General features: G+C 42.5%; 1 protein-coding gene across 2 annotated transcripts in view; it reads right to left on the bottom strand.

Annotated features, from left to right (window-relative positions):
- The window catches only part of naaladl2 (N-acetylated alpha-linked acidic dipeptidase like 2), a 336,716-nt gene that overhangs the window by 3,585 nt on the left and 306,361 nt on the right, over nucleotides 1-26,770 (bottom strand). For both annotated transcript variants that reach the window (XM_090235787.1, XM_021604123.3), the window contains exons 12-13: nucleotides 6,837-6,930; nucleotides 3,238-3,436 (exon numbers count right to left, since the gene is read on the bottom strand). In XM_090235787.1, the coding sequence (XP_090091913.1) occupies nucleotides 3,238-3,436; nucleotides 6,837-6,930 (293 nt within the window). The remainder of the gene's footprint in view (nucleotides 1-3,237; nucleotides 3,437-6,836; nucleotides 6,931-26,770) is intronic.

Raw genomic sequence — 26,770 nt, 5'->3', positions numbered from 1 at the left:
CAGGCCATGGTGTAGTCATTTGTAGGTAAAAAATGAGCAGCTTTTGGATCGTTCCTCTTCATGCGTCTGAATCGCACATTGATTTCTTTGGAAGCTGGCTGCACAGACCCTAAGCAGAATAAATAAGGCAATTCTTCATATGTAAACAGGTTAGCCTGCCATCATGACCTTCAGGCTTGAGTTTATACAGTGATTAAGCTCCTCTTTTCTGTGGATGAGAAACACTTTTTAACTTTCAGGTCCCTTTGAGGCTGACTGAGGAATAATTAGAGAACCATTTTGTGTTCCCCAAAAAGGTATGGTTGAGCTTCATTCATGTGAATAAATTAGACTACCCCCCCAGGGCCTAGGATAGGCTGTTGATTGAAGAGTGAACTACTGCATAGGGTCTCATGCAGAACTTGATCCATCTCTCAAGGCCACTCATGCTGCAGTGCCAAGGACAAGCGAGTTCACTAAAGTTCTTATAACTTGTGTCTTTCTGAAATTTCAACATGATGTTGTAGTAATAAAAATGTGAACATCAATTGGTTCTCACTTTACATACATGCATCCACATACACATACATAATATGTTAGCCCTCAATACTATTTCTTGCCCTTGAGCAGGCGCTTACTTTTATACTGTAGGACAAAGCAGTTTTGAATTGTAAGGCATTCTTGTTGTCAGAAAGGCTGCATGGTGAAATCCCTCCAAGTGTAAGGATATCTAATATTGATCTCAAGTCCCTTGTAACCCTGCATACTTTTTAAATGGAGAAAGAATTCTCCTGCACAACAGAACAAACTAGGTTTAACTACACTAGTCTGTTCCCCCGGTGTCAGTCACAGAACATCAATTCCTTGCTGACAGCATGAAGACGTTTGTTTTAGCCACTCTCTCAAGCCTTACAGAGTGCTTTTTAATGCCATCCATCTCCTCTGTCTCAGCCTGGTCAAATAATTCACAGCTGTCTCCAATGCCTTTACAGTGCTTTGGGGGATACCAGATTGACAGTACAGTATTGTATGTATCAGTATCCGTTTCCTAGTAATCATAATTTAATAATAAGTCAGTCTGAACCGTTATCAAATCTTTGATTGCATTTGACAGGAATTGGTTATTTACGAAACCTGAGGTGAGGAAGTTCAGCTCATCCTTTTCACTATGAGCTTCCTGGCATGCTGTTTCTGTTTCCTCTCCTCTAACTATTAGGAACAGCTACGTTTCTCAGCTGCTGTTTCTGTTTCCTCTCCTCTAACTATTAGGAACAGCTACGTTTCTCAGCTACGTTTCTCAGCTGCTGTTCCTGTTTCCTCTCCTCTAACTATAAGGAACAGCTATGTTTCTCAGCTACGTTTCTCTCAGACAAAGGGCATGAATTCCCATTAGAGGTTTGGGTAATAAGTGTACACACAGCACAGTGGGGAAACAGAGGGGCCAGTCAGTTGGGACTAATTCCCAGCAGTAACAGGGAGTGTGCTCAGAGTGCGGTAATGACTAGATATTGGCTTGTAAGGGCCCAGAGCACCTGATCTATTTCATACACCTTGATTTAATTTAAAGTCACATCACACCAGGATATGCTGATTACCATCTGATTACAATCACATGTCACTTTGACAACTGCAATTTCTCGTATGGTATACCCGGTGTCTGTACGAAGTAATTAAACAACAACAACACGATTGGTGGGAGTCAGACAGGTTCAACACTCACAGGAAAAAAACTATTGCAATTCCCATGGTCAGCACAGGGAATTGGGAATATGTATACTATATATCTATCTATGTATGTTGATTAGTCACCTCTTGTTATAGCTCTGTGTCATGTAGCATCTCACCTGACCTATCATCCTCATGCAAATTACAGTAATGCCATGAACATTCTAATGCATCTGAAATCTTTCCCTCCACACACACCATGACCCACCTATCAGTACAATAGCTCCCCTATCTACTGTACTGTATATGCTCCACCAATATAAATGTACTCCTGTTTTATTTATCTGTTATTTTACCAGGTAAGTTGACTGAGAACACATTCTCATTTACAGCAATGACCTGGGGAATAGTTACAGGGGAAAGGAGGGGGATGAATGAGCCAATTGTAAACTGGGGATTATTAGGTGAACATGATGGTTTGAGGGCCAGATTGGGAATTTAGCTAGGACACCGGGGTTAACACCCCTACTCTTACGATAAGTGCCATGGGATCTTTAATGACCTCAGAGAGTCAGGACACCCGTTTAACATCCCATCTGAAAGACGGCACCCGACACAGGGCAGTGTCCCCAATCACTGCCCTGGGGTATTGGGGTATTTTTTAGACCAGAGGAAAGAGTGCCTCCTACTGGCCCTCCAACACCACTTCCAGAAGCATCTGGTCTCCCATCCAGGGACTGACCAGGATCAACCCTGCTTAACTTCAGAAGCAAACCAGCAGTGGTATGCAGGGTGGTATGCTGCTGTGCAAGGCTGACGTCAAACCCAGCATCACCAAGTCTCCCAGCCCCGTCTCCAGCTCTAGAGGCAGTAGGATGGGAGTCATTATACTGCCTTTTGTAGGATTAGACTGATCTAAAGCTAGTAAAACCACAGTGGTTAGCTCAGTTAATTACATTCAGACAAAACAAAGAAATAGACAAATGTAGATTGTGGCATGTACTGTAGATTTCAGAGAAAAGGATACTTCGTTATTATGGAGCCAATTAAACAGCAATGTTTCTTGAGGATTATTGAACAGTTGAATTCAATTTTTGTGCTTTGGTTCTAATGGCAGCTTAGTGCAATTAGATGTTCATTCAAATTATAACAACAAACATTACATTACACTACAACTGTGCTGGCTCTCAGGGAGGCAGACCCATTCATGGAAAACTAGCTAGCTAAAGGTAATTATAGAGATTCACAGTGATGTGCAGTCGGTAATGTTCCTCGCTGGTCTTCATTCAATAAGAAACAATGGTGCACACTAATCACACTCAATAGATGGGCTCCAGGTGGATTGAAAAGTGACTTTATAAAAAGTGTAAAATGTATAGTTCCCATGGTCACCATTATTGACTTAATTGACTAACCACAATTAATAGATCATGTTTAATGAATGCCACAAGGCATTTGAGAGCTTTGTAATTAGCTAGAATATTGTGCCCAGATTTTCAAAGCAGCTCACACCCTTACCTTCACAAAATGTCCTCAGGTAATAGAGTGATGGTATGCTAGCCTAGCACATACAGTACAATCTGATCCACCTACCTGTAGACACCTGGAGGGGGCTGGGGGACCATGAAGCTCTTCTCCAGGTCCCGGAGCACGTCGTTCAGCATGCGGACATGGGAGGGGTCCCTCTCCTTGGGGTCATTGGCTGGACGCATGGTCTCAGACTGGAGGAAGGCTGAGCTCTCTCTGAGGGAGGCAGCTGCTGCCAGCAGTCTGGGGGTCCTCAGGGGATCATCTATAGTACATCAACACAGACACAGGGCAGGGATTGGCTGTTACGGGTAAAAGGTGGAGGTGGACAATATTTGGTTGGCTAAAATCTAAGAAACCTCTCTTACACTACTGCAACTACCTTCAATATCCTTATCCCTAGCCCAATCTCACCACTCAATTACAACAAAGTAAAACTGGTTCAGAACTATTTTCGATTCATCTTGCTCTGCGCTTGCCACAAAACCAGATATGGGTCTGTTAGTCAGAGTCTTACAACAGCCAGAACCAATTGGACATTAAGGCAACGTCACTGCTTAGAGTCGACATATCAGTAGAACATTAAATTATTCAGTAGTAATTAAATATTCATTAAAAAGCCCCCCCTGCCATGTATGTAGGGATACTCTAATTGACAGTGTCACTAATTACAACTTATTCAGAGAATGATATGCTCATTAGAAAATAAAAACAAAGCGACACATTTACATGTGTCATTATGAATAAATTACATTTTGGTTAATTATGTGACCATATTTATAGTGTTACATAATGACCATCAGGTTAGATTGCACTGCTCACCATTTATGAGTTACATTCATACTATATGAACAGCATGATATGGCTGCTTCTTAGGCATTAAATTATAGACCTCCAAAAATGCACTGTCCTCAGCTGTCACCTGTACAGACATGTTTCTCTTGCTCTGTTTTTAAAATCAGGTCAACAACATTTGTGGATGGCTGAAAAAATGATGTGCCGATTATTACATTCAAATGAATTGGTTTGCCCCTTACACAGAAACATATTTGTTATAAAAACGTTGGCCTCAATATTTCTGTAACACATATGAAATATCAGGTTAACATTTGTTGTTTCAACACTATATGCATGAATCCTCGTCAAGCACTAGAGAGAAAAACATGGGAAATATCAATGTCACAACATGTCTAAATAGCGTTTGCTAATAAGCTAGTTGCCACATCGAACGTTTTCCGTTCCATTATGCCTAAGTGAAAATAACCTTGACTGTGGCCGTGTGCTGCATGCTTATATGTGGCTCCATTAAAGCCTGCTTTTTCTCCATTTCACTTCTCTTTGGTGTTTGTTAGATGAGAGCAAGGCTGGGGCATGGCATTGAGTGGGAGAGTCACAGGAGAATATGTACACCATGCAACTACTCAGGGAATAAAGGAGAGAAAAGACAGGATAAAAATATCCAAAGAAAGCTGTTCCCTTCTACAAATGTAAATGTCTTTCTCCCTACTGAGGGAATAGGAGTTATGAAATATGTGGGAGGATTGCTGTAATCTATCACACATTCTGACATGGAGGGACGTGGAGGGACGATTCTGTTGGCATAGACCCTGCTGAGATTTGATGGAGAGAACTTAACACAACTCAGGAAGCCACCTTTAAAAATGTTTGGCACGCACACAAGCATACACACACACACACACACACATGCACACGCACACGCACACACACCATTTTCTCCTTTTCTAGAACTGATTGACTTCAAAGTGCAGCTACTGTACTTCTGAAAAAAATGCAAGTTACCAAATTGTTCATTTTGAATACAAAGTTAACAGAATATTTTGAAGGTTTCAATTAGCCATGCCTGTTTGATCTCAGACAATCCATTACTCGTCCTCATGAATAGTGCAATTTTATGTGGTGTCTGAAAATCCATTTACTGTTCCAATCCCAAAACAGCATGAGGCTGGGCTAAAATCCAGGGATCAACCCAGAAACCTCAAATTATTTATTTACCTCTCTCCCATCTCCCTTCTTTATTTTTAACCACAAAGATAAAAGCATTCTATATTTAATTCAACCTGTTTGCGACCGGGCTTCTAAAGGCATTAGTTCCCTGACCCTGCGACCGGAGAGACCACGGCCAGGTAATCATTCCATCTCAATCACAGAGCCGCCTCGTTTGTGGACATTAGTCTTGGATAAAGAAGTGGAACCGCAGTGCTTACCACAATGAGGCATCATGAGTAAGTTATACATATCAGTGTTTCACAGTCTAAGCAGCTGTCTGCAATGCAGAGTGAATTGCGAGATAGAAACCTCATTTGTGGTTTAAATGCTTACTGGCCATGATGAGAACCCACTGTATCAACAGATTCTCTACAGTACCATGGCTGTATGAGCACCACATGTATGAGCACTGTATGAGCACCACAAAATGTTAACTCAGTGTAAAATGGTACCTTCAATCAAATACAGAATGACAAAAATATGGAAAAGGAAGTGTTATACCTTTTGTGTGAAATTATTACAATAACGGAAACTACCTTAAAGTAATCAAATATTTGAAACCAAATGATACAGCCTTTCTAATCATACACGGTGCACCACCTGTGTGTAATTCAGTAGACAATGACTATGCAGAGCAATGGGAATATGGTTGAGCTGATATATAACTACTAGGACACAGTTTTATGGACACTGAGCCAGAAGAGACAAGATTATGTGGTGATTATGCACCTCACCTGTCCTACGCTCGCTCTGTCTGCATGAATATTTAACATTACAACCAAATTACACCTCTGATGCACAAGGTCAGGATGAGGGTGGGATGTCCCATTTATCAATTGCTTCTACAAGTCCATAAGAGGTGACAGTAAAGTAAACCAACGAGGTCTGTAAGTCTGCATTATCATTAATTGCTTTTAAAGTATAGGCTATATCCAATTCTAACTTCCTTTAAAAATACATGGAGCCTTTGGGAGGGAGGGAGGGAGGGAGGGAGGGAGAGAGGGAGTGAAAACCCAAGCTCTTGGATTGTTTGTTGAAGTAGTGGTGAGATGAAATACCACTTCCTGGCTTTGTCAAATGTTAATTCTCATCCTGTGTGACATAACAGAACTCAGGTCTGAGACGAAAGAGGCAGTCGAGTCCAAGGCTGGCGAAAAGAAAGATGACCCGGCCAGGATTTACATTTTTACAAATGCAAAAATCAAGGTCACTTGGCATTGGACTCATCAGGCGTGATAGAGGCGATCGATATGTCCACCTAAACAGATGATCTGCCTCTAAATCATTCTTATGGGAGAGAGAGAGAGAGAGAGAAGGAGAGAGAGAAGGAGGGAGAGGAGGAGAGGGGGACCTGCTGTGGCCTGGTGCTGGCTGGCTGGCTGGCTGGGTGGGTGGGTGGACTGCAGATATGAGTTATGTCACTGCATAGACCCACGTGGCTCAGCAAACAACCAGAGCACCAATAGATGCTTCATTCACTTCACTCCAATGTGGGTATTGCACAATAGTTACATTGTTCATTGTTGTTTTGTCATGCATGTTTGATTCAGTCGAAGATAATAACATAGTAGTACAAATTCAATGATAGCTGAAAAAGTCCTTCATTCATGCAATATCATGAAACGCCAAAGGATAGAATAAACAAGATTGTGTCTTACCTTTGAGTTTATCCTGGACATCCAGGGCGATATCAAGAGGATAGAATGGAAGTACTGGATCATTGACGAGTCGAAGAATGACCTCTGCTGTCATCTAGATAAACAGCAGAACACAGTTTAAAGCCTGTAGTATTGGATCCAAACACAGTTAAATGTGTTACAAATTACTTCTTGAGTGAATCCCATGGTGAATACTACTCCTAAAATAATAAAGTATGTTGTTGTTGTATTTGTGGTTGTTGTTGTTTTCCTCCCTGCAAGAAACAGTGTGCTCATCAATGCACTGAACCAGAACTGTTAGTTCAATAATATCCTTTACCAGCTTTAGACTGCCATTGCCAATCTACTCATTGATTTGGTTTCACTCTCAGTTGGTAGCTTTCTAAGCCCTCTGCATTGGATGCAACAAGGCAACACATTGTTCCATATCTTGCTCCATATCTAGACAGAATTCAATACTCGCACGGCTGACCTCCACCTTACCTAATCAACCTTTACTGAGCAACGCAAATCCCACAGAGTATTACATAGACTGATATCAGAGGTGCACTCAGTCAGTCAGTCAGCATTCTGCATGTCATCCATTGGTCGACCCAGTCCAGTAGAATGCAGGGAATGAGAAAAGGTCACTTATCAGCAGTGTTTCTTCCGCCTGACCTACTCTGGCCTTAGCAGAGAAAAGCAATTGGCCCACTTCTTTGTGAGGAGTCTGTTAGACACTGACCCCAGTTAGTGTGCTCAGTGACATAGACACCTGTGATGGGTGCTGAGGGTTACTGTTTCCCCCGGCCAGCCCCCAGGGTCACCCAGGCTGGGGACAGCCAGGCCACTGACCCCCTCTCTATGGGTGGTCCATAGACCCAGGCTGGACACCACAGACCTCTGTCTTCAGTCCACGTTACTGGGGATAACTAGAGGCTGGACACACTCCCCACTCTGGGCTGGACCTCTGGAACCATGACTGTGGGGCATAGAAGATTGGAAGCTGTAGCTAAACACAATGTGTTTACATTTGAGCTACTAGACTATTGTTGAACGATTGTTGTAAAGAAAATCTCAAATGACACTTGTATTTTACTACTGTATACTACCCAGGTTGGTGTTTTAACATTCTAGTCGAGTATTCCTATTTTATAGCACTTTTCTGGTGTTTATTAAATTACCTACAGTGTAAGTTCTGTAGGCTGCTGGGAAATCAATCACAGAGGGAAAAGATTAGACCATTGATTTGAGTGAAGTGAGAAATAAGTATACATCAAGCCTGTTTAATGTTCCAGACGGAAAAGACCACTGATTTCTTATTTATGGCCTTGTTTTTGGATCCTCGCTCTACGGATGGCAGAACAAAAGCATACAACATAGAGAAGGGAAAAGAAAGGTGAAGGAACAAAATATGACAATGTGAAGGTCCTGGAAGATAGCAGACCAAACCAGCTGGTTACATGTCCAGTCCTTTCCACCACACTTTCAGAAAAGTGAAATACACTAGTGCGTGACTTCATTATTCTTCCACATTAATATTTTGGGGTAGGTTAGTGATTATACAGTATTTGAAAACAGAGAATTTGACATTCTTTCCCAATATAAAAAAACAGCCTAACTTATTCATTGGAATGCTAACATCAGTGATGCAGGCAGTCTGGAATAATATTTTATAGGCTTAGCATCCAATGATCCCATATTGGCCCCAAAATATTGTTACTAAATATGAATGTCAATGACAGACCAGTTGAATGCTCTAAATTTCCTTCATAAAATGTAGATATAGGTTGAAATCCCAATTAGGTCCACTTCATTTGACCTAACTTTATTATTGTATTTGCACCAAGTTAACACTGCGGCCTGTCCTTTCCACTCTCCTGCCTCCCTTCGAGTCTCCCCTCCAGCGCTGAGTGAGATTGCTTACCTGCCCCTGAGAAGCTGTCAGTTTGTCTGTACTGGGGGTTTTAAATCCTGCCTGCCTTTCTCTCCGGGACATGGCCAGGCACTGCAGGGCTTTGTGGGGGAATATATTTGTGTACATTACAGAGTAGGAGAAAGAGGTGGAGGAGGAGGAGGCCAGGCAGAGGGAGGAAGCACACTGTGGTTATTGACAGCAGAGGGCTCCCTAGGAGAAGCTTGCAGAGGACCATGCTAATTCACAGCAGAGGAGACAGGACCAATAAAGCTCAGAGCTCAGCTACGTACTGTTGAGGACATTTGTCTCTAGTGCTGTGTTAACCCATTTCAGGGGTCAACCCACACATCATGGTCAGACAGATGAGTACTACTGCATGTGTCGTCTTATTTAAAATCAGTCACTGCTGACCGCAAACAATGTTTGTACTGATCAGTGTCAGCTGAGAGAATAGGTTGTAATTCCTGACTCATTGGCCAAAGGGCTTGATAGAGCTTAACTGGTGACTGAAATCCAGTGCATTCTCTGAATAAAACATTAAAACTGAATGATGTAACACTGCATACTGCCACAGAATTATAACACATGAGCATGTATAAAATACCATTTTCTTTGGCTGGTAAAATATCAGTTTCTTTGACTCACCACCACACAAAGACACACCTCACTTCCCTTGTTTCTCAGCCCAGCCAATACCACGACATCCTCACTGGAGATCCATTCCACACATTTCTGTGCACTCCACAAACACTCAGAGACATTTACAATAGCAATGCCTCATTATTTTCAGGTACAAAAACTTGTTTGATTTTTAGCCACTCGTCTCTTAGATGGTTGGGCTATTACACAAGAGACATTAACCCTTGAAACCACTGAAGAGGAGCATCATGGTATTTTATTTTGTTGCTTGTGCCGGTTTTTAATTGAAAACAATTGAATCTATATGTAAGAATATAGTGGTGCAGCACTCGACCGTGTTTATGAGTACACACGACTGATGAAACACTCTATATATTTTTTTATGTTTAGTGTAAGACCAGAATGTATTTAACCATATAATTGACTTCCAGCTCAAGAACGCCATTGTCATAAACAGTGACATACTCTGTACTGTAAAATAAGTCCAACTAAGAAATTAAACAATCTAAGCCACAGGTTTCAACCGCAGTATAAGAGGTGGTCAGCCTCACACAATGACTAATTTTGTGACAATAATCTAAGCCTATTCACTTATTTTATATGACATTAAATTGACAACAACAACAGAAGTTGAAGGCATCCCCATGACCAATGCTGTATCAATAAAGTACCGTATCTAAGCAACTGAACCATTAGTACACGAGTTGGTTGGGCGAACTATGCTCACACAGTGCATATAACCTCAGTGGGCTAACACAGTCTTTAGGGACTCGATACCTACATTCGAGTAAGGATGCTAAATCAGTTCCACAATGAAGGATCTCAGATTGAGAATATCTTCACACAGCTTCATCATGTTGATAGCTGAACAGATGGTAGATACTAGTAATGTACAGTTTCCATCAGTTAGGTCTAGAGCCCAGAACAGCGTGAGGGCAACGTTTCTGCAGGGAAATGCACAGACATATTTAAGCAACAGTCAAACATTTGATTGGGAAATTAACTGATGTCCTCTGCAAATTCCTTTAGCCATAATTAAATTGAACGAAATGACAGGATAACATGAAGAGGGAGTCGGTCAACGCCAGAAGACTGTTCAGGCAAATTCACTAAATACTGGCATATCTGAAAGTAAATTACCTTTACTTCCACCAATAGCACCAATAGAGTGACATATGCTTTTAAGCAAACAATTCCAGTACCACTATAGCATTTTTCACATCATGTTCTACAGTCCCCAAGACAACCTCATCATTAGTCTGGTCATGCGCTGGGATACAAACTGGGTGAGCCAGTGATTGTGTCTGGCTAGTGCTTTTTATTTGCCAGAGCCCTGTTAGATCACTCAATGGAACTTATTGGTTGGTCCTTAAAATAAGGGCTACCAGAAACAGCACTTAATTAATTAACGGTTTGTGGACCATTGCAGATCCTTGTCTATGCATGCAATATTTCCAGCAAGATTGATTCTATGTCTGGCAGCCTTCTGCTCCCTTCATTAAGATAGCAGATGGCACAGGGTTTGTTAAGGGTTAAATAATAAAGAAGACAGATTGGGGGTTGTTTCTGAGAGCTGATTTGCAGAGTGTTTGTCAGTGCGTATGCTGTGTATGCTAAGAAGTTCTGCTAAGAAGTTCTGAATACAAGAGCAGGCCTACCTGGACCTGTGCAATCGAAGTGTAGAGAGTATTTCAAATAACTCCATAGGTGTTTTTTTTTTTTTAAATGCGCAAGACCTAACAAAGTTCATTTATAAAAGAAAAACAACTTTGCACAACTTCACAATTTATTAATAAAGAGCTAAATCCGTCCCTACCACCCAACATGACAGCATCATAGCTAATTCATTTCCCATATCCAACTACAACTAATATCCATTGTTATGACTCCTAAATGACATCTATACAGTTCCAGGATAGCATTATGAAGGCATTGTGACAGATGGTTTAAGTAAAGGCTATCCAATTATCTATAAATGTTTTTTCCATTTTTACAAAATTCTCCAAAACAGGACAGAGTCTCAGAGCAGATATAATAGCAGTAAGAATGAATATGCATGATTCAAGCATCTGCTAAAGACTGTGAAGGGCATGCAGGCTTTAAAATGCAAAGAAAACTTGGAGTTGGGTTTAAGCCAGGACCATAATCCAAGTCTCTTTTCTTCTTCCCACTACTGAGGAAAGGTTGCTATTAAAAGGATCAAATGCACTTTGTGGTTCCCAGCACCATATGGTCGCCCAGCATCTCAAAGTGTGTTGCTAGCACAACAATGACGCCTATGCTAATGGATCTCTGTAAATGCTGGGCCCAAACTAGTGCATGGACTAATACCTTTAAACCTACAGGGAAGTGGATGAAGAACTGAAGAACGTTGGCAGCTTTTGATGATATCCTTTCTGTGCATAAGGCTAAACAGCATTTGGGGAGCAATGACTGTACACATCAAACAGAGGAGTATGTGAGTGTTAAAGTAGTGAGGTGGATAATTGGCGTGTGCATGTATGTATCTCCTTCAGGGAAGGGCCTGCATAACACTGCTCCTGTCATTTACAATCACGAGGCATCAAGAGAGAAGGAGGAGCCGTGATGACAGAACTCTTTAATAAACATAGCTGACAGATCCCTGAGAGGAGTAGCATGACCCAATCTCACATATAATTTCCTAAAAACACAATAAAATGGCACCTCTTTGCCCACTGCCAATCATCTGTGCCACTTTCCAAATTCACTCATCCACCCACCACATCACACCACAGCTCCAAGAGACAATTATGATGGATGAGCCAATCAGGATAGGCCAGGGTTTGATGTGCTAGCTTCTTCCTCACCCAATCAACAATTCCATTCTCCTTTGTTATGAGAGTCAGTTGGACTAACATGGATGGCTGTAGCCAGCAGCCATGTTTTAATTTCCTCAGATAGTGTACTATTGATTACATGGTAATAACCATATATATCTGATTTTGTTCATCTTGTGCATGTGATGCGATGTCTGAGGTCTGGATATCTTGAAGATTTCTGATAAAGAAAACAGAAAATTGCATAGAGAGAAAAAGGAATAAAACATCACAAATCGGCACTAACAAAGAGGGAGTTCCATTGATAAAAGCAATGAGCTGTTTATACAGTATGTATTCATCCAATAGTGTGCATGGACACGATTGAGAGGAGTTGCGTTGTGTTTAGTTAATTATTAATCACTGATGGTTTTTTGAAGACATTGCATGCCTGAGAGCCGAATGCAGCGCAACGGGCTCAATCTGGGAGCACAGACGCTGTTTCCCCCTCAGGAGCAGAGGGTGAACTCATGATGAGGATTTAGGTCTGCATATATTTTTAACAATTTCAATTTAAGTGCCATTTTGCCTAATAATAAATGCAGTTTAGGCTCTCTTAATTGGCTTTTGTGGTACTTCTAAAAACACTGCAGGGTCCATCGCGGAAGTGACTAATACAGTGGATCAGAGAAACGAGAAGCATTTCAAGTGTGAGAAAATAGAGATGACATTTGCTTGAATCAAAGAAACCCAGTCCCAATTCTAAAGACTAATTAACATGAATAAAAAAGAAAGCTTTGCTTATGCATTATGACATAAACAATACACAGCCTTAGTTCTCATTTGATGAACAAGTATTCACATAATAACAGAACCTGTGGTTAGAAAGTATATATATATCCTTGTATTGAGGTATGCACACCAGCATTTCAAACAAGAACAGTCCTAACAAAAACGACTTTGGGAATTGGTGAAGAAATTTGAAGCTCAAAAATGTTCCAGGATAACTCCCTTACGTGTCATCTTGTCTTGATTTTTTGGCTTTCAATGTGAGGATATGAAGAGGCCTCAGTAGAGCAGCGAGCAATGGGATGTTTAATCAGGAACTGTGATGGATGAACAGCGAGGCCAGGTTGGGCTGCCCAGGGAACTGCCGCTGCACTCTGCTGAGAGAGAGATGTCTGGGCAGCACCGGATCTGCTGACAAATTACACTCCTCCATTACAATGCACGTCAAATGGGCTTGTGTCAGCTCTCATACAATGAGTCTGCCAGTTGTGTTAGCCAGGTGATAAAGGAGCGTGTCGGCGAGACTGCCATCAAAACAGAGAGTAAAACCCCCGTGTGTCAGGGAAAATGACTCCTTGACACCTCGTCATGTTATATATTAGGGTGCAATAAACTCCCCCATTTAGGCTCCGGCTTGAGAGGTAGAGTGAAGAGAATTCACCACAGTCTCCAGCTACCTGGAATCTTTTAAACTCGTTTCTTTTCTTAAAGAGGTAAGCCAGGCAAATAGTCTGATATCCTCCATGGTTTCTCCTTTGCCTACTATTTACCCTATATCTCCTGTAGCCTACATGAGTGGACAGAGGCTTTGATATTAATCAAGCGCAGCCGGTTCAGACAGGAAACCCGAGGATTGACATCAGCGATGCATCAGCTGACGATTCAGCTGACGTCACACCAAATCATATACTACAAACACTTCCTGCCTTAAAGATGCACTGTCATTTCCTGGTTACAAAAATTCTAAGAGTTCACCTAATTTAAAGAAAATATCGTCTGTGCAATGAAATGTGCTAGCAACAGCAGTTCAGACAGAAAACGCCACGTGGTCATTTAACCATTCATTAGATAAGATCACAATACATTCCAATACATTAGTCTTTGCGTCAGGCTCTGCTCTTTCTGGGTATCTCACTGCCAGAGCGTGCATCATGTTAAGATGACAATAATTACAGGAAGTGGGCAAGGTACGCTGTACCAATTCCACTCCAGGAAGGAAACGAAACCAAACAGGTGGTGGGTGGGTTCAAGAAAATGGAACAGCATACTATTGAGCAAGCAACAGCAGTAGAGGCAGCAGAACATGTGTATGTAAAACTGATCAGCTTAAAAAGACCGCCATATTAAAGCTGCAATATGTAACTTTTTGGGACAACTTGACAAAATTCACATAGAAATGGGAGTTATAGATCTGTCATTCTCATTCAAAGCAAGTCTAAGAAACTCTAGATCTGAGAAACTCTAGATCTGTTCTATGTGTGCTATGCTTCCTGTTTTTTTGTTTAGTTTTTGCGTCTTTTACTTTCAGTTTTGTACTCCAGCTTCAAACAGATGAAAATACTATATTTTTGGTTATGGAAAATATATTTCTCAGCAGTTTAGATGGTACAATGATTCTCTACACCATACTTGTTTGTTTTTGTCACATAACTAAAATTAGTCAGAGTTCACGGAATTAATCTCCATTTTTAAGGACAGAACTGCATATTCAGCTCTATTTTGAAAGTGGGTATGCTTTAGTAGACATACTGTTTGTAAAAATGGATTCCACATAAACAGATCATGATCTTATGAAACCTAGTCAAATAGAAAAATCGGACAATTTTCAGAAACAACAAAACAATTGCAAATCTAATGAAAAACAAATCTAAATGGGACTATTTCATACTCACATTTGACTGTACAGCATATTCACAAAGAAATCTGGCCCAATATTTCCCTTGACTACTTGTGGAGGAAAAAGCTGAATACGGTCAGATATCAAATTCACAAGTGAAGCTTTTGTGATTTCTCCTTCCCAGTCTAATGAACATCTTGGAGAGTTACACATGGCAACACTGACAAAGAAACCAATAAATGACAATTAGGAGAGTAAGTCTGACAGAGCACCCCTGACGCATATTAATAGTCACTTTATATTAGTGAGAGAGACTGGCTTCATCCTCTACTGCACCTGTCTGGCTAAAATGGAGCTCAAATAAAGTGAGAATGTGCATGTGATTTCCTAACATGAAAAACAAAGCTGCACTAATAGGGCAGAAGCCAGGGCAATGAATATTGTAGCCGTGACAGGCTGCTAGTCACATAGATCGTCTTACTTGCTACTTAACCTTCCCCTGCTAAAGCCTTAAACCTTATTTTTTTTGCTATGTATTAACCTGCTAGAAGCAGCCTCTATGGTATGAGAGAGAGAAGTTATGGCAGGACATTCAAGTGTGAATTTCTTATCTTTACCAAGACACAACAAACAGTTTATCCTGACAACTGGAGCTATCCACACATGAGATAAGGTTTGATCCAAATGAAAAAAACTAACTTTCATCCATTTTTTGCGCTTCACATTTTGCCCCTTAGGGATCTTCCAGGGTAATTGTAGATGATAACGTTGAGAGTCTTTCAATGGTGTCCAGCCTTGGTGTGTCAGCCTCACACAGCTAGACACAGATGAGCTTGGGACTCTGATTACATTTCTTTAGCCGCAGCTTAGTTTACCTGCCATGTCAAGCTCTCTATAACCCTCCTAACACAGCCCACTACTCCCCAGTCGATCTGGGGGTATAGGTATCAGGCTGCATTACAGAGGGCGAGGAGCGAGGGAGGTGTGGCATGCCAGCGGCAGTCTCAGCGTGCCGCCGTGTCTCTGGTAGCCAGAGGGTGAGAAATCAAGATGGTACTCTGCCTCCTGTCATTATAACACCTTGGCAGACCTGCATGCTGCCCCACCCCCAACTAGATGACAGACACTTTCTCTATTGACTCTCTTAGTTTCCTGCTGTACCCTCAAGGTAAGAAGTACATGAAAGGATCAAACCAGTATAGTAACTGTATTTAGTGATGAAAACTATGGCAATTTCCAGTTCTCTATTCAATGCCTACACAATCTCTATTAATTTCCCCTCTCTCATATTATACCACTGCTCCACTGGGTTAGAAACGAACCCACCCCTTGTCAGAATCATCCGATTCCTTTTCTAATGACACTTTAAAATGTATGACCAAACCTCACTTAAATGTATGACGGGACAGATTGCAGGAAAGGTTGTCAGACTTGGGGTTAGGAGATTGACGATGGAGATGTTGAATCCATCAAGCAGAATCAGTCATCAACCTTCACCTGTTAGTGCTGACTTAAGGCTACCCACCAATTCTCCCTGTTCCCCCTCCGGTCCAAGTTACACAGTCTATATATGCACAATGCAGAGCCTTCACTTTTATCTGGCTAGTTTAATTTCTTCCTGGCTGGCTCAGAAGAGAATGTGCCTAGGAGTCTGCCTCCCCTACTTCCTCCTCCCCTCGCCCCACATCTCCATGCAGCCCCTGACAGCCAGTCTCCTGAGTGACACACTGACTGTACATCCCACTCTGCTCTACCTTGCTGGGCTGTTCCATTCACCTCAGAGGGCCAGGCTGCTTGGGAGAGAGTCTATGGCAGCTTCATTTAAACAAGACACCATCAGAATGACTCCATCGCACTCTCTCTCTCTCTCTCTGTGTCCGCTACTGCTTTGTTTCCACTGATTCTCTTTGCTGTCCTTCCTCAGTAAACCTAGTCCCAACACAGTTGGGTTCTTTACCCACGGCCAGGGTTAATCATCAAGTCTGTCCTGTTCCATTTCAAATATCGGGGCAGTTATTTCCTCCTCAGATGTGTACGAGATAATCGCAGTCATGTACGAGATAACTATTCTATTTCCATTTCTCTATCTCTGCTTCCACAGAGGATGGATGGCATGCTATTACAGCAGGAGAGGACACTGTGCTTTCTTCTCCATGGTCTAGAGGTCTCAGGTACATATCAGTTGCTCACACAGGACAGAGCGGAATGTGACATGAGATAAGTGCAGCGTCTGTCCGGTAGTGAGGGGCTGGAGCACCTGAGGGTCCTTGGGGGAATCTGCACGCTCCACTAATCCTCAACTCCCTGAGCCTTTCCCTGTCTCCATCAATCTGGCTCTCTCTGAGAGAGGATCCATGGCAGTTAGTTAATCTCTATTGCTCTGCATTCACATGTTTACTCATGCGATGTGTTTCTTTCTCCCTTAGAACTAGAACCAAAGAGTTTGTTTTGACACAAATATAAATGATTCTCTACATATGCTGATAAACATAGCATCGTTTGTAGTTCTGTGTCTAACATCCTGGTTCTTATAATGGAGAAATGGAAATACTGAAGCATTTTAGCCCAATCTCTGCATTTTTTCTTAGCTCATGAAGTTCCTCTGAAATTCCCAAGCTGAGCCAGCGGACATGGAGAGAGCCCCAATAGCCCAGAGCTGTTCCTCTGGTCTCTCTAGCCCTGAGGTGGCTGTGCTGTGTTGTGCTGTGCAGCCTCCAGTGGGGACACACTGGCAGGGGTGATGGAGTGTATATGCATTTGGGGCTCGCATGATCGATGCCAACCTGCCATGCCAACTCGAGAGGAGCAGACTCAAACACACCTCATACTTTAAAAATTTGCTACACAGAGTCCTACTGCCACCCCTTACCAGCTGGAGCCAAAACCACACATGACAAATGAGGACAGGGAGTGGTAAGCTATGCACAGAATCCCCTGGCTACCTGGCGAACAATATGAGAAAGCTCCTCAGAGACAAAGAGAATGAGGTAGACCTAGCTTGCATCTTTGCAACAGGGAACAAGCCCCAGCCACAGAGAGCTCATGAGGGAAATGGGGATAATGAAATATGCACATAAGAATCATCACAACTAATTTGCCTTCACATGTATTATTCTTGCTTATTTTGAGCACCATGCATACAGTGTACCGGTATACTGTATAATGCCTTCAGAAAGTATTCACACCCTTTGACTTTTCAAACAATTAGCTGTGTTACAGGCTGAATTTAAAATGAATAAAATCAAGACTTTATGGCACTGATATAGACACAAAATGCCACAATGTCAAAGTGGAATTATGTTTTTAGAAATGCTTACTAATTCATTTTTAAAAATTAAGCTGAAATGTCTCGAGTTAATACGTTTTCAACCCCTTGTTATCGCAAGCCTAAATACGTTCAGGAGTAAAAATGTGCTTAGTAAGTCACACAATAAGCTGCATGGACTCACTCTTGCAATAATAAGGGTTAACATGATTTTTTTAATGATTACTGATCTCTCTGTACCCCACACAAACAATTATCTGTAAGTTCCCTCAGTCAAGTAGTGAATTTGAAGCCCAGTGTAAGGTTCTGTATTTATTTTCTTAGTCAACCTTGTGTTCTGTTTCATTATGTTATTGAACGTAGCCCTGTTTCTTTGTGTTCTTGAACGTCTTTCATTTTGTTCATTGATTTCAACTGTGTTAGTTACTGACCTTTCTCATCAGCTCCTTATTTAGTTCAGTTCATTCTGTGCATTTGTGAGATATTGTTCGTTTTGACTCTACTAAGTCTTTTCTTAGCTAGTTTTGATTCACCTGCCTGTTTGTCTATCTGTGTATGACCTTTGCCTGCCTGTGACCACGATTCCTGCCTACTACGAAGGCGAAATTAACACCTGCCGCGCTCTGCGCGTGAATCTACACCTTTTTCTCTGTGAGTATTCATTACAGAATACCTCACCTAAAAACGTAATGGATTCAGCGATGCCTAACCCATCAAGAGGAGCATATGGAGGAAATCTGCCATCTTCTCCACCAGCCTATCCCTACTCCTTCAATACCAGGTATTGTAACCCATAACCTTCCTTCGTTCATATCCATGCCTGGAAAATATGACGGTTCACCTGGGAAATGTCAGGGACTTCTGATACAATGCAGCAAATACATTGAGCACAACTCCACTAACTTCTCCACCGACAAGAGCAGGGTGGGTTTTATTGTCTTTACTCAGAGGCAAAGCCCTGGATTGGGCCACCGCCATATGGACTGCCAACAGCACAGAACTCGGATCCGAGACCCATTTCCACACCCTCTTCAAAGAGGTATTCGATCACTCTCCTTCTGGTCGTCCTATAGGAGACCTCATAGAACAACAAGGACATAACTCAGCTGCCGAGTAATGCCCTCGAGTTCCGCACCATGGCTGCAGGGAGTGGATGGAGTGAGGCTGCTTTACTTACCGACGAGGGCTCAACAGAGAACTTCAGGCGGAGCTGGCCTGTAGAGGTGACCTTCAGGATTTAAATCTATATATTCGTATGTTCATCTCCATCAACCATCTCATCGCCGACCGCCGAAGAACTCTGCCACCCAGGAACCTGAAACCTTCTCTTTCCATGATTCCGTCATCCCATCCGAGTCTTCCAGAGCCCATGCAGTTGGGCCATGCTCCTCCCCCATGTATCGAACGTCAAAGGCGGCTCCATGAAGGGCTCTGCCTATATTGTGGAGGGAAAAGATCATCTACTCAGTCATTGCCCTATTCGTCACCCACGGAGAGATGAGAAGGGTCCCTCCACTGCCATGCAGGTAGGCGTGTCCTTATTTCTAAATATCTCCCAGAAGCAATTCTCCATCCCAGTAATGATAACCGTGAAGGGGGTTATTAAGTACGTAGAGGGCTTGAAGGATTCGGGAGCAGCAGGTAATTTTATCGATCAACAGCTAGTACAAGAGCTTGACATTGATCTAACAGCTGTCACCCCTCCCTTAAGGATTAAAACCCTGGATGGGCAGCCATTGAGCACAGGCTTCATTACACACCTGACACAGAGTGTCACTCTCCAGATTGGAGTCTTCCACACCGAAACCATTCAACTCATGGAACTCTCATCCCCCAAACAGCCACTCATCCTCAGACACCCCTGGCTTTGTCGTCATGACCCTGCCATCTTGTGGCGACAAGGTGAACTACTGTCCTGGTCTTCTACCTGCTTCACCAGTTGTCTCAGCCTGCCCTGCAGAGCCACCTCCATTGAGGACTCTGCCTCTGCAGTGCCACCCACCATACCATCTGAATACGCCCAGTACAGCAATGTCTTCAGCAAGATCAAGGCCTCCACTCTGCCACCACATCGCACAGAGGACAGTGCTATTGACTTACTCTCTAGAGTGTCCCCACTGATGGGCCGTGTTTACCCCCTAACTAACTCGTAAAATGAGGCAATGGAGAACTACTTTGATAAAACACTCGCAAATGGTTTCATTCGTCCTTCTTCCCCGGCTGCGTCTAGCTCCTTCTTTGTTGGAAAAAAGGACGGTCTCCGTCCATGTATTGAATACTGTTCCCTGAATGACGTCACGGTCAAGAACCATTTCCCTCTTCCTCTGATCCCAGCAACCCTTGAATAAGTGGGCCATGCCAACATCTATACGAAACTCGACCTGCGAAGTGCATATAACCTTGTTCGTTTACGTGTAGACGACGAATAGAAAATGGCCTTTATCACCGCGCGAGGGTACTACGAATACCTGGTCATACCGTACGGCCTTACTAACACCCCCGCCGTCTTCCAATCCTTTATGAACAAGGTTTTCCAGGATACGATAAATGCTTTCTCATCGTCTACATTGATGACATCCTGATTTACTCCCACTCCCTGAAGGAACACATACAGCATGTGCAAAAGGTTCTTTAACGGCTCCTTGACCATAATCTTAATGTGAAGTCTGAAAAAAGCGGAAAACTTCCTCGGTTTCATACTGACATCTGGAGGGGTCAGCATGGATGAGAACAAAGTCACCGCCATCAGTAACTGGGAGAAAAAAAACAATACCGTTAAGAAACTCCAACGTTTCATTGGGTTCTCCAACTACTATCGCCGGTTCATTCGGAACTTCAGTTCTATTGCCGCTCCCTTCACTACCCTTACCAGCCAAAAGACGCGGACCCTTCAATGGACTGATACCGCCCTGACTGCTTTCAACAACTTCAAATGCTGAGTGTATGGAGTTGGCTGAGTTTATGTTCTAGCAGGTGTTCCATCTGTATGGGATTCCGGAGGACATCGTCTCTGACCGCGGTATGGCGAGCCTTCTGTGACCGACTGGGGGTCACCCTCAACCTCTCCTCTGGCTACCATTCCCAGACCAACAGGTAGACGGAAAGCCTGAACCAAGAAATAGGGACGTACCTCTGCCAACAATGTTCTGCCTCTCCACACGACTGGAGTTGGTATATGGCCTGGGCTGAATACGCTCAGAACTCACTCATGCATTCATCCCTCCGCCTTACTCCGTTTCAGTGTGTACTTCGTTACCAACCCCCCCATGTTTCCCTGGGAGGCGGAGCCTGGTACTGTCCCAGCTGTCGACGTCTGATTTTGGCGTAGTGAGCAGTGCATAGACCGCTCACCGGTATCTGCAGGAAGCCTCTGATACCCAAACGCTTTGCCGACAGACTCCACCGACCTACACCACTCTTTCACCCCAGACAGCGTGTGTGGCTCTCTACCAGAGACATCCGGTTCCGCCTCCCCTCGGTTCATTGGTCCCTTCAAGATAACCCATCGCATCAACCCTGTTATGTACCCCCTCCAGTTACACCGTCAGTATAAAATCTCCTCGTCCTTTCATGTGCCTCTGTTAAAATCGGTCACCTACAGTCCTCTTCATCCTCCAGTCTCAACCCACAGTGCACCCCCACCGCTGTACGTCGGAGGGGAACCTGCCTACGCCATTCAGGCCATCCTTGATTCCAAACGCCTGAGAGGTCGCATCCACTATCTAGTGGACTGGGAAGGTTATGGGCCTGATGACTGGTCCTGGGTCCGCGATAAGGACATTCTCGACCCAGAGATGATTCAGGCATTACACTGTAACCGTCCGGATCGTCCCGCTCCCCAACCTCGAGGTCGACCCCCGAACAGAACCACTGGACATCAGCCTCGACGCAGAACGTCGGGTCAGTCCACAAAGGCAAAATTAACACCTGCAGCACTCTGTGCGTGAATCTACACATTTTTCTCCCTGAGTACTCATAACACATAGATTCAGCTAAAAAGACCAGGAAGGTTTTCCAATGCCTTGCAAAGAAGGGCACCTACCGGTAGAACGGTAAAAAAAGACCCTGAATATCACTTTGATCACGGTGAAGTTACTAATTACACTTTGGATGGTGTATCAATACACCCAGTCACTACAAAGACAGAGGGCTCCTTCCTAACTCAGTTGTCGGAGAGGAAGAAAACCGCTCAGGGATTTCACCATGAGGCCAGTATGATTTGAAAACAGTAAGTTTAATGGCTGTGATAGGAGAACTGAGGATGGATCAACACCATTGTAGTTACTCCACAATACTAACCTAAATTATAGGGCGAAAAGAAGGAAGTCTGTGCAGAGAAATATTCCAACATGCTTCCTGTTTGTAATAAGACACTAAAATGATCTTGCAAAACAATGTGGCAAAGAAATGTACTTTATGTCCTGAATACAAACCATGTTGTTTGGGGCAAATTCAACACATCACTGAGTAACACTCCTCAGATTTTCAAGCATGGTGGTGGCTGCATCATGTTATGAATATGCTCGTCGTCAGCAAGGACTAAGGAGTTTTTTGGTTGTTGATAAAAATAAACAGAATAGAGCTAAGAACAGACAAAATACTAGAAGAAAACCAAATATCTCAGGCCAAATATACACTGGAGTTTCTTAATAAGATGACATTGTATGTTCCTAAGTTTTGACTTTAATCGGTTTGAAAATCTATGGCAATGATCAACAACCCACATGACAGAGCTTGAATAATTTAAAAAAGAATAATGGGCAAATATTGTACAATCCAGGTGTGAAAAGCTCTTAGAGACTGACCTAAAAAGACTCACAGCTGTAAACGCTGACAAAGGTGTATTGACACAGGAGGGTGAATACTTATCTAACCAAGATATATTAGTGTTTTATTTTTCATTAATCTTATTTTTTCATTGACATTAGTTTTTCTGTAGAACATTGGAAAACATCCCCACAGCATGATGCCGCCACCACCATGCTTCACCTTAGGGATAGTACCAGGGTTCCTCCAGATGTGACGCTTGGCATTCAGGCCAAAGAGCTCAATCTTGGTTTCATCAGACCAGAGAATCTTGTTTGTCATGGTCAGAGTCCTTTAGGTGCCTTTTGGAAATCTCCAAGTGGGCTATTTTTTTTTTACTGAGGATTGGCTTCTGTCTGGCCACTCTACCATGAAGGCCTGATTGGTGTAGTGCTGCGGAGATGTATGTCCTTCCGGGAAGGGTCTTCCATCTCCACAGGGGAACTCTGGAGCTCTGTCAGAGTGACCATTGGGTTCTTGGTCACCTCGCTGACCAAGGCCCTTCTCCCCCGATTGCTCAGTTTGGCCAAGTGGCCAGCACTAGGAAGAGTCTTGGTGGTTCCAAACTTCTTCCATTTAAGAATGATGGAGGCCACTGTGTTCTTGGACCTTCAATGCTGCAGAAATGTTTTGGTACCCTTCCCCAGATCTGTGCCTCGACACAATCTTGTCTCGGAGCTTAACAAACAATTCCTTCGACCTCATGGCTTGGTTTTTGCACTGTCAACTGTGGGACATTATATAGACAGGTGAGTGCCTTTCCAAATCATGTCCAATACATTGAATTTACCACAAGTGGATCAATCAAGTTGTAGGAACATCTCAAGGATGATTCATGGAAACCGGATGCACCTGAGCTAATTTCGAGTCTCATAGCAAAGGGTCTGAATACTTATGTAAATAAGGTATTTCAGTTGTTTGTTTCTTTATAAATTTGCAAAAATGTCTAAACCTGTTTTTCCTTCATCATTATGAGGTATTGTGTGTAGATCCATTTTAGGTTTAAGGCTGTAACATAAAACAAAATGTGGAAAAAGGGAAGGGGTCTGAATAATTTCCGAGACCATGGGTTTCAGCATTGTTGCCCAGTAGTCAAAACCACAGTGTATTTTATGTAGTTATTTAATTGGTTGAATATCATATTATTAACCGTTGTTTTTGTACTGTTGTCCCTGCAATCATCAGACATCTTGAATTATTGAAACAATCTTTGTCATTGAAAACGAAGATGGCTAAATTATTTGAATGAGCTTTGTATTTACAATTATTTAAATGAGCTATGTAGCAACTACAGTGCTGTGAAAATGTATTTGCCCTCTTTCTGATGTTCTGTTTTTGCATGTTTTTTATACTAAATGTTATCAAATCTTCAACCAATACCTAATATTACAAAAAGGGAACCTGAGTTTACAAATACAAAAAGTATAATTATTTTAATTAATAAAGTTATACAACACCCAATTCCCATGTGGGAAAAAGTAAATTGCCCCTTTTTGCGCTCCGTAACTGCTTGTGCCACCTTTACCTGCAATGACTGCAGCCAAAAGCTTCCTGTAGTTGTTGATCAGTCTCTCACATGGGTGTATAGGAATTTTCGCCCACTCTGGCTTGCAGAATTGCTTTAACTCAGCAATATTTGTGGGTTTTCAAGCAAACCCTGTCACAACATATCAATTGGGATTAGATTTGTTGCTTTTTAGCCATTTTTATGTAGACTTAATTGTGTGTTTTGGATCATTGTCTTGCTGCATGACCCATGTCCCTGCATGACCCGGATGGCCTGACATTCTCCTGTAGAATTCTCTGATACAGAGTAGAAGTCGTCTAGGTCCTGAGGCAGCAAAGCATCCACAAACCATCACACTGCCACCACCATGCTTGACTGTAGGTATAAGGTTCTCACTGTTGAATGCAGTGTTTAGTTTTCGCCAGACATAATGGGACCCATGTAGTCCAACAAGTTATACTTTGACTCATATGTCCATAGCACATTCTTCCAAGAAACTTGCTGATGCAAACTTGAGTCAACTTTTTGGACAAGATGGGTCCCATTATGTCTGGCTAAAACCAAACTGCATTACTGCATTCCACAGTAATAACCTCATACCAACGGTCAAGCATGGTGGTGGTGGTAGTGTGATGGTGGCCTGGCAGTTTACTTCTTGATGACACATGACTAAACATGTTCCTAAAAAAAACATTATGACATATATTTCACAGATGGGGAAACAGTGGCTACATAACTATAATGATTATTGTGACACATTTGGTGGTGAAAGATTCCATTCCTCTTATGGGATTCCTCTCATAGAACTATTTTCTTTGTGGTTAAGGATGAGGCCTGGCAGTTTTCAAAGAGATGTTTTGCTTTCTTTTCTGTGGCTGTGTGAATCCGGCAGCTGTGTATCACACTGTGTAATCCCCCGAAATCAGGAGAAGTCCCCTGATAAGACAATCTTGCCTCTCCAAAGTTTTTCTGACACCACTGTGGCTGTACTGTGTGTGTGTGGTGTCACAATCACCAGCGAGAGATCTTTTCTCTTTATTATTCAGTAAAGTTTCTCAACCTTCCGCCATAAAGCTGAAAAATATGATATTTTGACATGATAAATCTCCAAACACGTCCTCGGAATTATAACTCACAGCCGACAGCTCTTGCACTCAAATAGTCCCAACGACCAATTTACATTGGAGTTAAAATAATGCTCAACATTCGCCATGTGAATATTTAAATTTGAGAATAACATCTTGGACTGCCTCTTTTCATTTTCACTACCCCCTTTATCACTTGCCATTGTACTACTATTGCTGAATGTTTTATGTCATTGCTTTTTCTTTCCCTTAGCTCTTAACACTTCACACAAACAACGTGTGGCACATTACATTATCTCCAAGGCTGTGATGAGGAGCTCTAACGACAGCCATATTTCTTTCTGCCGTCATATTTGTGGCCTTCCTCGCTGGAGACAAAAATGTGTATAAAAGCTTGGCCTTTTTTCTGCTTCCCAACCAGCAACCTGTCCTCCTGAAGACAAAGAACAGGTAGGGGGAAAAAATAAGCTGTCAGGAGCCAGTCTTTAGCTGAGCAATCAGTGTCTGGCCAAGACGTGAATGACTGAGTGCTGGCTTTAAATAAAGCAACACACCACTACATTGGGTCACTCATCCCACACACACACACACACACACACACACACACAAACACTTAGAGACAGACACTGATACAAAGTCCTTCGTATGAAGATTGGCCTGAGGTGACAACAAGGAGGGGTCGGGTTGCACAGAGGTCTGACCTTCAGTCTGTCCACAGGATGACTGTGAGTCTGCCCATAGGCTAAAGATGGTAAGCTGTTGTGTGTGTGTGTGTGTGTGTGTGTGTGTGTGTGTGTGTGTGTGTGTGTGTGTGTGTGTGTGTGTGTGTGTGTGTGTGTGTGTACACTACTGTACAAAATGTTAGGGTTACATAGAAATGTCCTTGTTTTTGAAAAAAAAAGCAAATTTCTTGTCCATTAAAATAACATCAAATTGATCAGAAATACAGTGTGGACATTGTTAATGTTGTAAATGACTATTGTAGCTGGAAACTGCATTTTTTTTTAAAAATGTATCTTGTTCTAACAAATATGAAATGTGTTCAGAAGAAAAGGATGGAAGGGAAACAGAAGAAAAATGTCCACATATTACAGTAATATTGAAGTATACTAACGGCACACCTGTTTGACACTTTGGAGACAGAAATGTGGGCACATTTGGGATGATGAATGAGAGTCTGTGAGCATAACGGGAGAGCAATTCAGGCCTAAGCCTAATATCTTCTTTGCATTAAAATGAAGAGCTGAACAGTAAGCAGGATGCACACTGTATATCAATGTTTGTTCCTAACTAGCCACTGCCTCAAGGTTTGGCTTAGAGAGCTAAAAAAGA

Source organism: Oncorhynchus mykiss, chromosome 5 (assembly GCF_057628025.1).
Source record: "Oncorhynchus mykiss isolate SJ-2025 chromosome 5, ASM5762802v1, whole genome shotgun sequence".
Lineage (NCBI taxonomy): Eukaryota > Metazoa > Chordata > Actinopteri > Salmoniformes > Salmonidae > Oncorhynchus > Oncorhynchus mykiss.
This window is presented reverse-complemented; position numbering and strand designations above follow the sequence as displayed.